The following is a 12,882-nucleotide window of genomic DNA, read 5'->3' as shown; positions in this document are numbered from 1 at the left end:
GCCCACCAAATACAGAAACGGAGTTTCTTTTATTTCTGGCACCGATGCACGCAGGTGCGGGAGGGGCCACGCCCGGGCTCCCTCCTAGTCGGCCTCGCCAGGACAGCGGCCTCGCCTTCGGGGACGCGGGCTCCGGCTGCGTGGTAGGGCGACTTGCTTTGCTTAAGGGTGAGGGCGGATTTAATTAAGCGTGGGTTACTTGTCGTCTTTTGTCATAAAGCCCAGCAAACTGTAGACCCTGTCAGGTTACTTTTCTTCTAGTTTACTAGGTAGGTGAACTGCAGCTTTATTTAAAATGAAAAAGGGAGAAGGCGGCCTCATGCGTCAGCCTGAGTCCGTGGGCCCAGGAGCGACTGACGGCTTGGAGCGGGGGTGTGGGCAGCTCGCAGCCCCTCTGTGTGACTTTGTGAAAATCTTTCATTGACTCAAGTTTCCCTTCTCACAATGCCCTTTTATACATCTTCCGAGATAAGCTGCCGCCTGCGGGTAGCTAACTGTGGGGTGGGGTGTGGAGCCGAGCCAAGTCGGAGTGGGTCTGGTTCTTTCTTCCTCTCAGGCTGTTGATTACTACTTGAAAGCGCTGAGGTCATTGGGAACACGCGACATACACCCAGTGGTGTGGGACTCGGTGAATTGGGAGCTGTCCACCACCTACTTCACTATGGCTACGCTGCAGCAGGATTATGCTCCGCTCTCTAGAAAAGCTCAGGAACAGGTAACAGTGATTGCTGGGTGAGAGGATGGTTTGCTCCTTTGTTAAGTCTGAACTACTTGTATTATCTTTTTTTTTTTTTTAAGATTTATCTATGCATACAGAACTGGGGTACAGGCCAGAGGTACAGGGGGTGAGAGGATTCACGAGAGACAGTGGGGAGCAGAACAGCAAATTGACAAAGCACACTGCTGAGGGGAGCAGTGGGCGGGTCAGGGGGGGTCTGCCGTGCCATGTGGGTCACTCCCTGACCAGAGATTGAACTCGTGCTGCAGGGGCTGTGATAGCTTCATAGTGCTGAGACTCACCCCTGCATCACCAGGGAGAGCCCCTGTATTGTCTTTCATTGGCCTGATTTAAATGTTTTAAAAATACTTACACAAGACTGTGGACTTATTCCTCCCCCTTGAAAACCAGATTGAGAAGGAGGTCAGCGAGGCCATGATGAAATCCCTGAAGCACTGTGATGTGGACGCGGTGTCGGCACGGCAGCCCCTCTGCCAGTACCGTGCCGCCACCATCCACCATCGGCTGGCCTCCATGTACCACAGCTGCCTGAGGAACCAGGTACAGTTCGGTTGAAGCGGGCACCAAGCCCATTTACCTGTGTTGTGGAACTTCGCTTGCACCTCAGGAGAGGCTGTGAGTTGGCTCCCAGAATCCCTCAGTGAAGATGGTCACAGGAATTGTCTGGTCTCCATAACTTGAAAAAGTTGCCTTTACCTGAGGCTCTTAAGTGTCCGATCGCACTCTGCCTTGACAGCATGACGCAGTGAAGAACGTTGCACTGCCGGGTGATGTGGAGCACGTCTGGCCTTCAGGAGCCACAGGGGGGCGAGGGGCCCCTTCCGGAAAGCGCCGTGTCTGCAAAGTGCAGCACAGCAAGGTGTACCCCGCAGGGTGAGCCCCTGGTCTGCACGCCACTTCAGGAAGATGGGCGGTGTGGGCACGTGCCCCTCACCTGTGCCAGGTTTCTCTCTGCTGTCCTGAATTGGGTCTGAGCTTGCAGAATCACTTGCTGGCCTGGCTGGGCAGGTTTGGTGGTGTCCTGCTCCCATCTTCTGCGTTCTTTTGTGGACGAGAGCAGGCCTGTGAGAGCCTGTAGAAGGTGTTCGGAAAGCCTACATTCAGTTTAAAGAATGACGAAAAGAAACCCCTGTGCCCATCACTGGAGGTTAAAGAATAGAAGAGCACCGAGACCCCTGAGCCCTGTAGGCACCCACCTACCTGCTGCCTGGGTGTCCTGGTGTGTCCATTCCTTTGTGTTCTGTCCCTGACTGTGTGTGCAGCTTGCCTGCTAGGGACTCCGTAAAGGCAGGGTCAGGAAAGTGGGCGTATTCTTCCATGGCTGTTGACGGCCTTTTGGGGGCCGCCTCCCTTCTGCTGTCGGTGCGGGCCTTACAGCGTCTTTGCAGCCCTTTGTAGGGCGGACTTTTTTTTCTTTGCCCCCTTCCTTCCTTGTTCGCCACTCACAAAACAGCCCACGTCGACCCTTGGCTGTGGGCTTAATCCTCTGAGAATGTTGACCTTCGAGGTCCTGCCTACTCTGGAGAGGTTTCCCCCTACTTTCAGCTGGCCTTGGCACTTACCCTTGTTTGCCACAGAATTCAGCTTTGCCAGGTGGCATTATATACCCTCTGGGGAGATGCAAGCTGAAGTGTTCATCAGGGAAGGGTGGGGTTTTAGCAAACAGTGCTGAGACAGCCTGGTGTCCAGATTCAAAAGACTGGAGTCACATGCCTCTGATACCACGCACAGACGTGAGTGGAAATGGATTAAATGTGCGAATGCAAGAGTGGGAACGGTAAGGCATACAGAAGGAGCAGGGGCCTGAAAAGCATTTGCTGGTGCAGTCAGACCTGACTAAGAAGTTACTTGGAGTCCCAAGCCTTGAGATTTGTCTCTTACTATATTTTTGGTTCTAGGTTGGTGATGAACACCTCAGGAAGCAGCACCGGCTGCTGGCAGATCTACATTACAGCAAAGCTGGGAAGCTTTTTCAGCTTCTGAAAGATGCTCCATGCGAACTTCTTAGAGTGCAGTTAGAGAGAGTAGCGTTCGCAGAGTTTCAGATGACCAGTAAGTCTTACTCTTCGTTTCTCAGGTTTGTGTGCAGGGGCTTAGAGTGAGGCAGACCTGTGGGTCTCTCCTGCCTGTAAGTAATGCCGTCTGCTTTGCGGTTTGCCCATTAAATGTCTTTGGGTAGAGCCAGAAGTCTCTGTGATTTCAAAGTGCATTTTGAAGTTGAGAGAAATACCTTCGTTTATCTTCAGTAACGAGGTGCACTGGGATGATCTCTGAGCCTTTTAACCTGTGGCACATAAGATGAGACAGAGCTGGTCCTCATGCACACTTCGGGAAGCCGACCAACCCCAATGAATTCCTTTGGCACAGGGCTGAAGCTGGCAGCTTTGGGTTCTGTTTCCAGACCAGGTGAAGAGAAGTTGGGAGGATGTTTTTCTAATTGCTAGTCGCCTGGCTCCCCTTCTACTGACGGAGAGTTGAGAAAAGCTCTTGTGTGGTAAAGAAAACAGATACCATAATTTGAACTAGGTAGTTTGGTTTCATTTCAGTTGTTTTCATCTACAAAATTAAATATTTAACTTGTACATGACTGTCCAGTGTCCCTGGAAGGATGTGTAGGACGTGGTGCCTGACCAGTTCTGGGAGGTTACACATTCTAATTTAGTGTGTGTTATCTATTCACAACAATTTCTAGAAGTGTTTTTTTGTTTGTTTTTTTGTGTGAGTGTCTTGTTGACTTTTGACAGTCTGTCACCTCGCTGAGTGAATGGGGCAGTGACCAGAATTGATAGCTGTTTCTGGGGGTAGATTGGGGGTGGTCTGTTTTCACTTACGTCTTTGTTTAAATTCCTGTGAATGAGCAAGCATCATTTTCATAGAAAATAATTGATACAGAATTGCTAAGATGACAGTGCCATTTTTTTCTATTCAAAAATATTTTCAGTACCTTAGAAAAATACTGTAAATGGTTCTTCTAAGGGGCCTCTGCTAACCAGGTTCATAGATGCTCTAGTTTCTAACACCTTCTGTTGTGTCTCATTACACCTGGTATTTTTTTCTCTGGTACATGGAGCTCAGATTTAGCTTCCTGGCCTTGGCTGTCTGCCCCTGCACCCAGTAGCTTGCCTTCCAGGCGCCGAGGCCTACATTGACACCACAATCATCTGTTGGTTTTTTCGTATACTATCCAGATTATGCCCTAAAGGAGAAGAAAACAGCAGTCCTTCCCCAGTCTCAGTCCCCCAACCGCTCCCACGTCTTTATCAGCAGGTTGGGAGTGAGATTCCATGGTCACGGCCACTGTCCACAGCAGAGAAGGGCCATGGTGACAATCGTCCACAGGAGGGGGGCGCACAGGACAGAGGCCGGGGGATGCCTGGCAACTTAACCCAGAGAAGCTTCCCGTGGTCCTGCAGGGCTCACAGAGCATCACCTATGGGAAGCTCACTCAGACCTGTGTTTTTACCAGGGCTCCAGTGGACAGAGTTAACTGCCTCATGACTGACTTGTCAAGGTCCTGGGGCCCCTGCCCGTCAAATAGGACAGCATTAGGCTGTGACCAGGGCCTCTCAGGCCAGCGGAGAGGCTCTTACCATAAGGGACAGAGGATCACAGAGCTAACCCAGGCCAAAGCCAGATTTGTCTGGAGAATGTTCTCCTCCTACAGTGCCCAGTCACAAGCAGCTGCTCCCGGAGCAGGCGCACGGGGCTGTGGTCTCTAAAGGCGTGGACGAGTATCCAGAGGCCCTTGAATAGTGACTTGCTGAGTTTGCACAGTAACAGAATGTGTTTATTTTGCAGGTAGGACCAGCGCTCAGAGCCCTGAGGTGGCCATGGCTGTGTAGCTGGCCCATAGTTCCCTTTGACTCACCTTTAGGATATTGGCTCTTCCTCCAAATTGGGCTGAGCTCTCCCCCAGCAGAGTGAAACAGTGAGGCAGGAAATCATCTCACCTTAGCAACCTGTGTAGACATAATACCCTTCTTTGGGGAAAATTGCTAAGCATGAAGAGAAGGTGTGTTAGTATTCTCATGAGCTGCCTGTGTAGCCCTTGAAAATCAGAGTTTTCATTAATATCTGATACTGAATGGACTCTAGATCTGTTTTTAAAGGAAGAATCGCTTTGTGTTTACTATTCTAGGCCAGAATAGCAATGTTGGAAAATTAAAGACACTGTCCGGGGCTCTTGACATAATGGTGAGAACCAAGCAAGCATTCCAGCTCCTGCGGAAGGAGCTTGTAGAAGAATTTGACCAGGTAAACAGAAAAGATGCCCAGCGTTGTTTCCCACGTGCATTAAGCTAAGCGGTGACTGCGTGCAGGGGTGTTCGCAGGTGTGTGCATGTTGTGTGCGCGGCATGTATACCGCTACCTAGACACTTCGGCAGGACTCCTGTCCTCGGTGGGAGCAGCAAGCTGTTTAAAGCAGCTTGCACATGTCACCTGTCATGTGTGCTGCGGTGAGGCCCAGGCCCTCGCCAGCGGGCCCGGCGGTCCACAAAGCTGTACTCTTGTTGGCAAGTGAAGGCTGCGCCGACTTCTCAGCGCCCTGAACTGCCAGGAGCCGTTCAAGAGTGGGTGGGCTTGAGCCTGCGGCTTGCGCTCCTTGAGGGTCTCTCGGTTGCCAGGCAGCCTGTGTTCCAGCTGCCGCTAGAAGCTTCTCGGTGTCACCACGGAGCAGCAGCCCGGTGCCTTCTACCCTTAACCTTGGTGCGTCAACCCATGCAGGGCACGTTGCCATCTTGCTCTTTAGTATCTGATGCCAGAAAGTCAGGGTTTGTTTTTTGGAGGGATTAATTTCTGTTCTGACTGTGCCTATGAGGTCTGAAGCCTTTTGTTAGCGTGTTTTAGTCCAAATGACTTCAGGGGAAGTGGACGAGGAAAAGGCCAAGGCCTACTGCAGCCTCTCCCAAGCTGTCCCTGGGGGGAAAATGCTTAGCTTTGCTTTTGTTTTTGGCTAAAAAAGTTTCTTGATGAGTGAACCGTGGTTTCTTCACTTCAGAGTGAAGCTGTAGCTGTCAGTGGCTGAGGTGAGGTAACCTTGTGTTGTTTTCAGCGCAACAGTGATGAGACCTCTCCAGCTGCCGAGTCTTCTCCGAGCCTTAACCGGGAAGAGGTGATAAAGCTCCTCAGTATATTTGAGTCTCGGCTGTCATTCCTCCTCCTCCAGTCCATCAAACTGCTGTCTGCAGCCAAAAAGAAAACAAGGTAAATTCTGGTATTTGTGGGTGTCTCTTGCCCTGCGCCTTTCCCACAGAAGCCCACAGCCCATGTCCGCCAGCCTGTGCCCGGCTGGTGCAATGAAGCTGAGAATCCCCTGCTTAGCTTCCGGGTTGGTCGCTCGCCCTGTGACCCCAGTTCTCTGATGAATTCAGCCAGCCACGAACTTGTCATTGGTCCTGCTTCTGTTCGGAGAGTGGGAGACGTCCCAGCTGGCACACCCCGAGGGCGCCCTGCAGAGCCGCTGCTTTGGAATCGGCCGCGGGCCCTGCAGCCGCGCGGGGAATGCGCGGCAGTGCAGCCCCAGCAGGGGAGCTGGTGCGGGCGGCACAGTGAAAGCATCCAGCTCTTGCCGCTGCCTTTTCATGGCAGTGAGCACGTTGTACTTTTTTAATTTTGTTGGTTTCCACAAGGTGGCAATGAAGGATAAGATACGCGAGCAATGAGACTTGTGTTTCACAGTTGAATCACTAACAGGTATAGTTCAGTCTTCGGATACTTTACAGACGTGTCAGTCTGTGTGTCTGCCCTAAGTGACTTCTTTTACTCAAAGATCCTTTGACTTATTTATTCAGGTTAGTATTCTGTAATACACTTTATAAAAGTTCTTGTTTTTGGTGATTTATTTTAAAATAACTTGTGTTCATTTTTTAAAGCTGGTTTTTTAGAAAGACTTAAGTGCTATTGAGGTACAGCCTGATGTGACACTGTGCCAGTACAGTTAGCATGTTGGCAGGCTGCGAACCCCAGAGAAGTTTCCGGTCACTCAGTGGTGCTGGTCTTTCCTCTGAGTGCAGAGAGAACAGCGTCTCGCTGACCTGTGGTGAGGAGCTGGCGCTGCCCGGCTGCTGTGCCACCAGGAAGAGCATTCTCCCTGGAGAAAAAGGAAATGGAGACTATACAAAGGATATTGTCTCACTGTACGATCTTCATTTCCTCATCACCCCCCCAGAAAAAAAGAATCAATCAAGCTTAATAATCAGAATCTTTATTGTCTATGAGAGCTGAAGAATCACAGTGGAATCCAAGAAAATTAAGATGGCGCTTATTTTTTTTAAAGACTTGTTTATTTCTGCATACAGAACTGGGGTACAGGCCAGAGGTGCAGGGGTGGTGGGAGGATTCGCCAGAGACAGTGGGGAGCAGAACAGGCAGTCTCTACTGCTGAGGGAGCAGCAGGGAGACGGGAGAGGTCTGCCGGGCCCTGGGGGTCCCTCCCTGGCCGGGGATTGAACGCGTGCCTAGCGGCTGTGCCAGCTTTGTGGTGCTTGTGGATGCACTTACTTTGCAGTGAGCTTTCCCTTTTTGCCATGAGCAGGCGTGTCCTTGCCTGCCGGAGCCCAGTGCTGCCTGTCGGGCCTCACTTTGCTTTCTGGGCTCCACTCTTATGCTGGCTGTGATACTCATGGCTTTGGCAGATTGGAGCCTTTGGCCTTTTGATTATATTGGGGTTTAATACAGTGGAAAGTAGAGGGAACCTCTGAGGTTGGGCAGCGCTCTGCCATGGCACAAAGAGCCCTCAGAGCTGTGGGCTGTCCCTGCCAGGCCTGTTTGTTTACTGTCTGGCGAAGGTTAGTAAAAAGGCAAATGGAAGAATGTAGCGGCCTTCCTTTGGGAAAAAAGCTAACCCTGCGAGCCGATGGCCCCCACTGAGTAGTTCGTGGTTCAGGCCACAAATTGTGGGAACGATTTGCAAGATTGGAGATAGAGACTGATGATGCAGGATGAGGTCTGGAACAAATCTAAGGGGTGATGGTGGCAGTCCCAGCAGCAACCCGTTGTCTTCAGGCGGGCAGCTAGGGTGACGCGGGGCACATCCCGGGAGCAGTTCCTGTTCAGATGCCACCTTAGCTGCTAACTGTTGTCGCCTCGTCACTGTCAGTTGGTTTCAATGGACACATCTTAGCATACGTCTGGACGCATCTCTGAGCTGGCGGTGACATCGCTGTTCACACCACCTGGCTTTCTTTTTTAACCCAGCAGCAACATCGACGAGGATGTCGTCCTCAGAACCAACAAGCAGATTTACTCCCAGCTTCTGCGAGCAACAGCTAACAGGAACACCGCTCTGCCGGAGAGGATCGACGTCCTCGTGCGTCTGCTGGACCTTCTGGCCCTCGGCACCGCCGGGCAGTGACGGGTGGCCGCAGCAGGGACGCTGTCGGTGCCTTCCGCGCTCAGGACTGCTGTGTCCGTCGGTGCTTCGTGTTATTAAACGTGAGAGGTGTGTCCACTACGCAGGCGCGGCAGTGGGAGCGCAGCCCGTTCTCCTGTGACAGACCAGGGCGGAGCTCTCCGGGCGCTCACTCGAAGTGCTAACATCAGAGCCAGCAGAGCGCCCAGCATGGTGTCTGGCGGGAGCACGCGGTGCCCGTGTGCGTAGCCTGCAGCGCCGCTGTCGCGTGGTTTTGATAAGCTGAGCTACCCGGGTTTGAGACAGCTGCCTGTATAAATGTTACTTTGGTCTGCCGCATGGCCTGCTGGTTCACACGGGTTCAGGAAGCTTCTTGTGCATCCACCTGGCTCCTCCTGGCTCGCACAGACCCGCTGTCCTTCTGCGCTTGGGACAGGAGCCCCCGAGCGGCCGTGTGGCCTGACTGTACACAGTGGGTCAGGAATAGGTACTCTCCCCCCTCCTTTTCATTTTAAACTTGAAACTGTGAATAAGGCAAGAAAACTATTTTGAATAAATAAATTATTTATTTAAGAGGTCTTTGTGTGTTTCAGTTTTGGTCTGAGCTGATATAATAAACTTCACACAATAAAAATCAAGACAAAGTGCAGCTCTGCTGCTGAGTTCTACAAGCCGGGATCCTCCATCGCTGCTGCCGTGACGCGGCTCGTGTCAGGCTGCTCTCCGACGCAGCTCCCACCTCTGTCTGCTCAGAGGTCGTCGTGTCCGGCCCGGTCAGCGCGCTCAGGGTCCTGCATGCTTCTGCGGGCCGACCTGGCCAGCATGGGAACCGCCGCTGCTCGCCGCTCTGTCCCCTCGAGGCTGGCGCCCGCTCACAGCCCCACCCTGGGGCGGGTGCCCCGGACTGGACGTCGTCTGGGGAAGCGTGCTTCCCGAGTGTGTCTGCTGTGCCACAGCCGCCACTGCGTGGCAGGTCACCTCTTGCCAGTTGTCTGAGTCACTTGCATTATCGAGGGACAGAGTCGCCTCGGTTTTCAGAAATGAATCATGGAAGCTTACAAGTTGCGTCCAAGTTGTAAGTTGCAGAGTCCCTGGTGTCCTCTCAGGGCAGCTCCCGCTGCTGCCCGCGGGCGTGGGGCTGGCTCCGCACTCGAGATTAGGCCGACGTGTGCCGACCAGCTTGGGGTCTGGGTCGCCACGGCAGAGGGGTCGGCCTCTGGTCGAAGCGGCCAGAGTCTGCAGAGCTGGTCCGGCGGCCTCGTGCTGCTGGCGGTTTTCAGGCGAGGGCAGGTTGGTTGTGAAGTGAGAAGACAAACTCCAGCTGTCTTCCTTTGTCAAAGCGATGCTATGGGAGATCCTGCGCGGGAGGAAAAGGTCTTGAGAAGGCGTCATTTGCTGACCAAAGTTGCTTCGTTTTCGTTGTTCCTTGAGAAGAGCCATGTGGGTGGCCTGGCCATCCAGACAACAACCCAGTTCAGGCTCGTGCCGCCCGATCCTGTCCATGTCATCACGCGAGACGTCGGGCTCTGCAGAGGAAGCCTGGCCCCTGCTCTGAAAGCCGAAGGGCCGCACGTCCGAGGGAAGGCTGGTGGTGGAAGATGAACGCGAGCCTCGGGGGTCTCACTGGTCCTCCACGAATACGAAACGTTTCCTGCCGTGAAGGGGAGGGGGGCGCTGGGAACTGTCCTGCTCGGAGCCCTGGCGCAGGTCCGGGTGCTGGGACCCGAGCTGAGAGGAGGGAGGCCCCGGGCTGCGGTGAGGGCAGGCTCGAGACCCCGCCAAGCCCGACTTGGGGCCGGACGGTGGGTGGACTACAAGTATGGGCAGTGTGTCCTTAGCTGGCAGCCTCAGCATGGGCTGCCTGTGGGAGTTGCGCAGTCGGGCGCTGGAAGGTAGAGCTCCTGGGCCCTGCTGGGCGGCGGCCACCCAGGACAGTGCTGGGCGGCGGCCACCCAGGTCAGTGCTGGCCGTGGCCAGAGGGCGCGCAGCGAGCGGTTCCTCGGGAGGCCCCGGCGCCTTGCCCGGGCGCTCCGTGAGTCTGCTGAACGGCTGCTTTTGGCTGAAGTATCTGTAAAGCGAATGCCTCAGTCCCGCAGGCGCTGCTCGTGCGTTCGCCGGGGGCGGCCCTCCGACTCCTTGCCCGCTTCTCGGGTCACACGCTCAAGGCGGAGGCGTGGACGTCGCACACGTCAGACCAGGCCTCGGAGATAGGCCGCTGGGGGAGCAAGCCGTTGGCGGGCAGCCGGGCGCCGTGCCGCTTGTCCCTGTCGCTCACCACTCTCCAGTAGGCGTTGCCTTTGAAGAGGAAGAGGGACTTGTGTGCGTACGAGTAGTACGCGGCGTCGATGCTCCTGAAGGGGTGGTTTCCTGGCTCTATGCCCGGGAAAACCTCGGTCATCTTCTTGGGATAAGAACCGAGCACTTGATTCCTGTCGACGTCAAACGCAAACACCTGCGGGCAGAGGCGGCGTGAGGCGGGCCTCGCTGCGGGCCGCCCCCACGCGGGGCCAGCCAGCGGGGCGCCACACTGTTCCCTGGCGGGGGGACCCATGTGCCGCGTGGGCTGCAGAGCCGGGGACGCTTTCCGGGAGGGCCACGGGGCCTGGGCAGGCAGGGGACGGCGGGCGGGGCGCCGCTACTCACAGAGGCCTCCTTGAAGAAGTAGACGAGCCGCTTCCTGCGGTCATAGAAGGCCGTGTCCAGGGGGCTGGGGATGCCGGGGAAGCCTTCCGAGATGGGCCTCGGGTAGCGTCGGCCTTGCTCGTCCTCCGTGTGGGCTTGGTCCTGGTCACTGTCGTACCTCCAGTAGTGATGTCCTGAGAGCCCAACCCGAACCGCAGAGGCGTCACTCACCGACCGCAGGAGTGGGCAGGACGCTTGTCGGGAGGGGCCTGCTGACCGCCGCCTGCCCCGCGCCCGGGGTGAACGGGAGGGGCCGGCTGAGGCCACCCCGCAAGTGAGGGTGTGTTTCCCAGGGCCCGGTCCCCTGGGAGGTGGCTGCTGCCGTGGCACTGCTCGGGGCGGGCACGAGGCTGGCGCAGCAGCGCGGGGGTCCTCGTCCCTCCTCACACTCTCAGGGTGCCCCTGGCTGCCGGGTGCAGCGCTTCCCCTGAACCGTCACTGTGCCTCACTACAACTCCACTTTTGCAGGGGAAAAAGTGCCCCTTACTCTACCCCGTGCCGGGCATCGAGAAGCATCTTGTTCGCCTGCGCCACCGTGTTACAAGAACACAAGGACAGCTGCCGCGACTCGGCCAAGTCCAGACGGCCCGGTCTAGCCCGACTGAGCCTCGGGTCCAGAGCGCCCAGCGACCCGCGTCCTGGCAGATGGCGCCTGGCAGTGCTGCTCGGCTCGGCCGCTGCCGTCCTCGCCCCCTTCGGGCCCTGCCCGGCCCACTCCCGCGTGTCGGCTGCCGTGGCACAGGGCGCGGAACCGCTCGGACCGGGCGGTGGTGCCGCGCAGCGCCTCTCGGGCAGTGGCATCCCGAGAAGCCCGACGTCCAGTGTGTTCACAAAGGCCCACGGGGGCGGGCCGGTCCCTCAGGCTGCCCGTGACTGCTGGGGTGACTAGGACGTGCGTGTGAACAGCACGTTCCGTTCAAGGAGCTTTTCTAACTCTACGACCCTGCAGGGCTGCGACCCGGTGGCCCCACTCAGCAGTGGTGTCTGCCCCAGCGTCAGTCCCAGCTGGGCACCTCTGAGATGTGCGGCCAGCCCAGAGGTCAGAACTGGGGAGTCCACCTGGAGGCCGCTGCGCAGGTTTCTGAGCTAACGCCCTCCTCGTACGTGGGAAGGAAAACTGGGACCAAATTTACAACGGGATTCCCAGGGTGAAACTGCCCGTGGATTTCCTCCAGGGGCTCTTGCCTCATCAACTGCAATACGAAGCCTCATGGCTGTGTCGCCGGGGTCCGGCGTCCCCGAAGAGGCGAGGGGGGAGAGCCCCCAGCAGGTACGAGTCGCCTTGGCAGCTAAGCGCGGGTGTGTGGTTTGCAGAGATGCCGGCCGGGCCCGGGGGCTCCGAGCAAGGCGCTGGGTATGCGGGACAGCGGCTGCGGAGACCAGCAGGCCTCCGCCTCCTGACCAGCCCTCGCCTCCCTGCCAGCAGGGCCCAGCCCTGCGGGGAGCCTGGCTCGGCGCTCATGGCTCGCAGGCCCGGGGCCGTCTCACTAGCGGACTGACCAGCCTGACTAGCGACACTGTGGCCACTCGCCTCCGCCTCGGCCCCAAGGCGCTGCAGCTGCTTCCTGCCCCCTCGCCCCCTTCCCGGGTCCCTTCCTGGACACTCCAGGGACTACCCCTCCTGCGTGGTCCCAGCGTGGGGTCCCAGGTGGCTCTCGCCGCCCGTCTCATTCTCCTTCACAGCAGACAATGTGTGAAAACATTCAGAAAGACGCGCACGCCCACCCCCACGGCACTGCCACGTGGAGGCAAACCGGGCGCCAGCGGGGGCTGAGCGGGCCAAGGTGCGTGGCCGCTGTGCAGTGGGTACTACCCGGCCGTTTAAAGGATGGGGCCCTCCGTCAGCAGCGTGGCTAGAAGGGGGCGTGAGTCAGAGGAGCGCTGTGCCAGGCAATTCACTCGGTGGAATTCAAAGGGGAAAAAGCAAATGAACAAATCACCCCTGGACTCGACCCCAGAATGGCGATACCAAGGGGCGGGAGGGTGGTGGGGGTGATTGGGTGATGGGCGAGGTCCGGGCCTGCAACTGCCGAGGGAGAAACCGCCCCGAAGCCGGCAGTGCGGGGAGTCGGGTCGCCCCGGGCAGAGGACGAGGCCGTTCCCCGGGCGG

The 12,882-nt window shown here is 56.6% G+C and overlaps 2 protein-coding genes across 4 annotated transcripts in view; one reads left to right on the top strand and one right to left on the bottom strand.

Annotated features, from left to right (window-relative positions):
* EDRF1 (erythroid differentiation regulatory factor 1) overlaps positions 1 to 8,642 on the top strand; it is a 30,890-nt gene extending 22,248 nt beyond the window's left edge. For 2 of the 3 annotated variants that reach the window (XM_012723831.1, XM_004680958.2), the window contains 6 exons: positions 557 to 715; positions 1,130 to 1,279; positions 2,638 to 2,791; positions 4,878 to 4,993; positions 5,793 to 5,944; positions 7,937 to 8,642. In XM_012723831.1, coding sequence (XP_012579285.1) covers positions 557 to 715; positions 1,130 to 1,279; positions 2,638 to 2,791; positions 4,878 to 4,993; positions 5,793 to 5,944; positions 7,937 to 8,093 — 888 coding nt within the window. In that variant the 3' untranslated portion in view covers positions 8,094 to 8,642. The remainder of the gene's footprint in view (positions 1 to 556; positions 716 to 1,129; positions 1,280 to 2,637; positions 2,792 to 4,877; positions 4,994 to 5,792; positions 5,945 to 7,936) is intronic. The other variant, XM_012723830.1, reaches the window with a different exon arrangement.
* Positions 8,643 to 10,242: 1,600 nt separating this feature from the next.
* MMP21 (matrix metallopeptidase 21) overlaps positions 10,243 to 12,882 on the bottom strand; it is a gene marked incomplete at its 5' end in the record, with an annotated part of 7,513 nt that continues 4,873 nt past the window's right edge. Inside the window, 4 exons of the mRNA XM_004680957.1 lie at positions 10,243 to 10,542; positions 10,734 to 10,906; positions 11,370 to 11,657; positions 11,975 to 12,122. Of these exons, the coding sequence (XP_004681014.1) occupies positions 10,243 to 10,542; positions 10,734 to 10,906; positions 11,370 to 11,657; positions 11,975 to 12,122 (909 nt within the window). The remainder of the gene's footprint in view (positions 10,543 to 10,733; positions 10,907 to 11,369; positions 11,658 to 11,974; positions 12,123 to 12,882) is intronic.

This window comes from Condylura cristata, unplaced genomic scaffold (genome assembly GCF_000260355.1).
Source record: "Condylura cristata isolate star-nosed mole 26May11 unplaced genomic scaffold, ConCri1.0 scaffold00011, whole genome shotgun sequence".
NCBI classification, from domain to species: domain Eukaryota; kingdom Metazoa; phylum Chordata; class Mammalia; order Eulipotyphla; family Talpidae; genus Condylura; species Condylura cristata.
The sequence above is the reverse complement of the archived record's forward strand: the minus strand, read 5'-3'. Positions and strand labels throughout refer to the sequence as shown.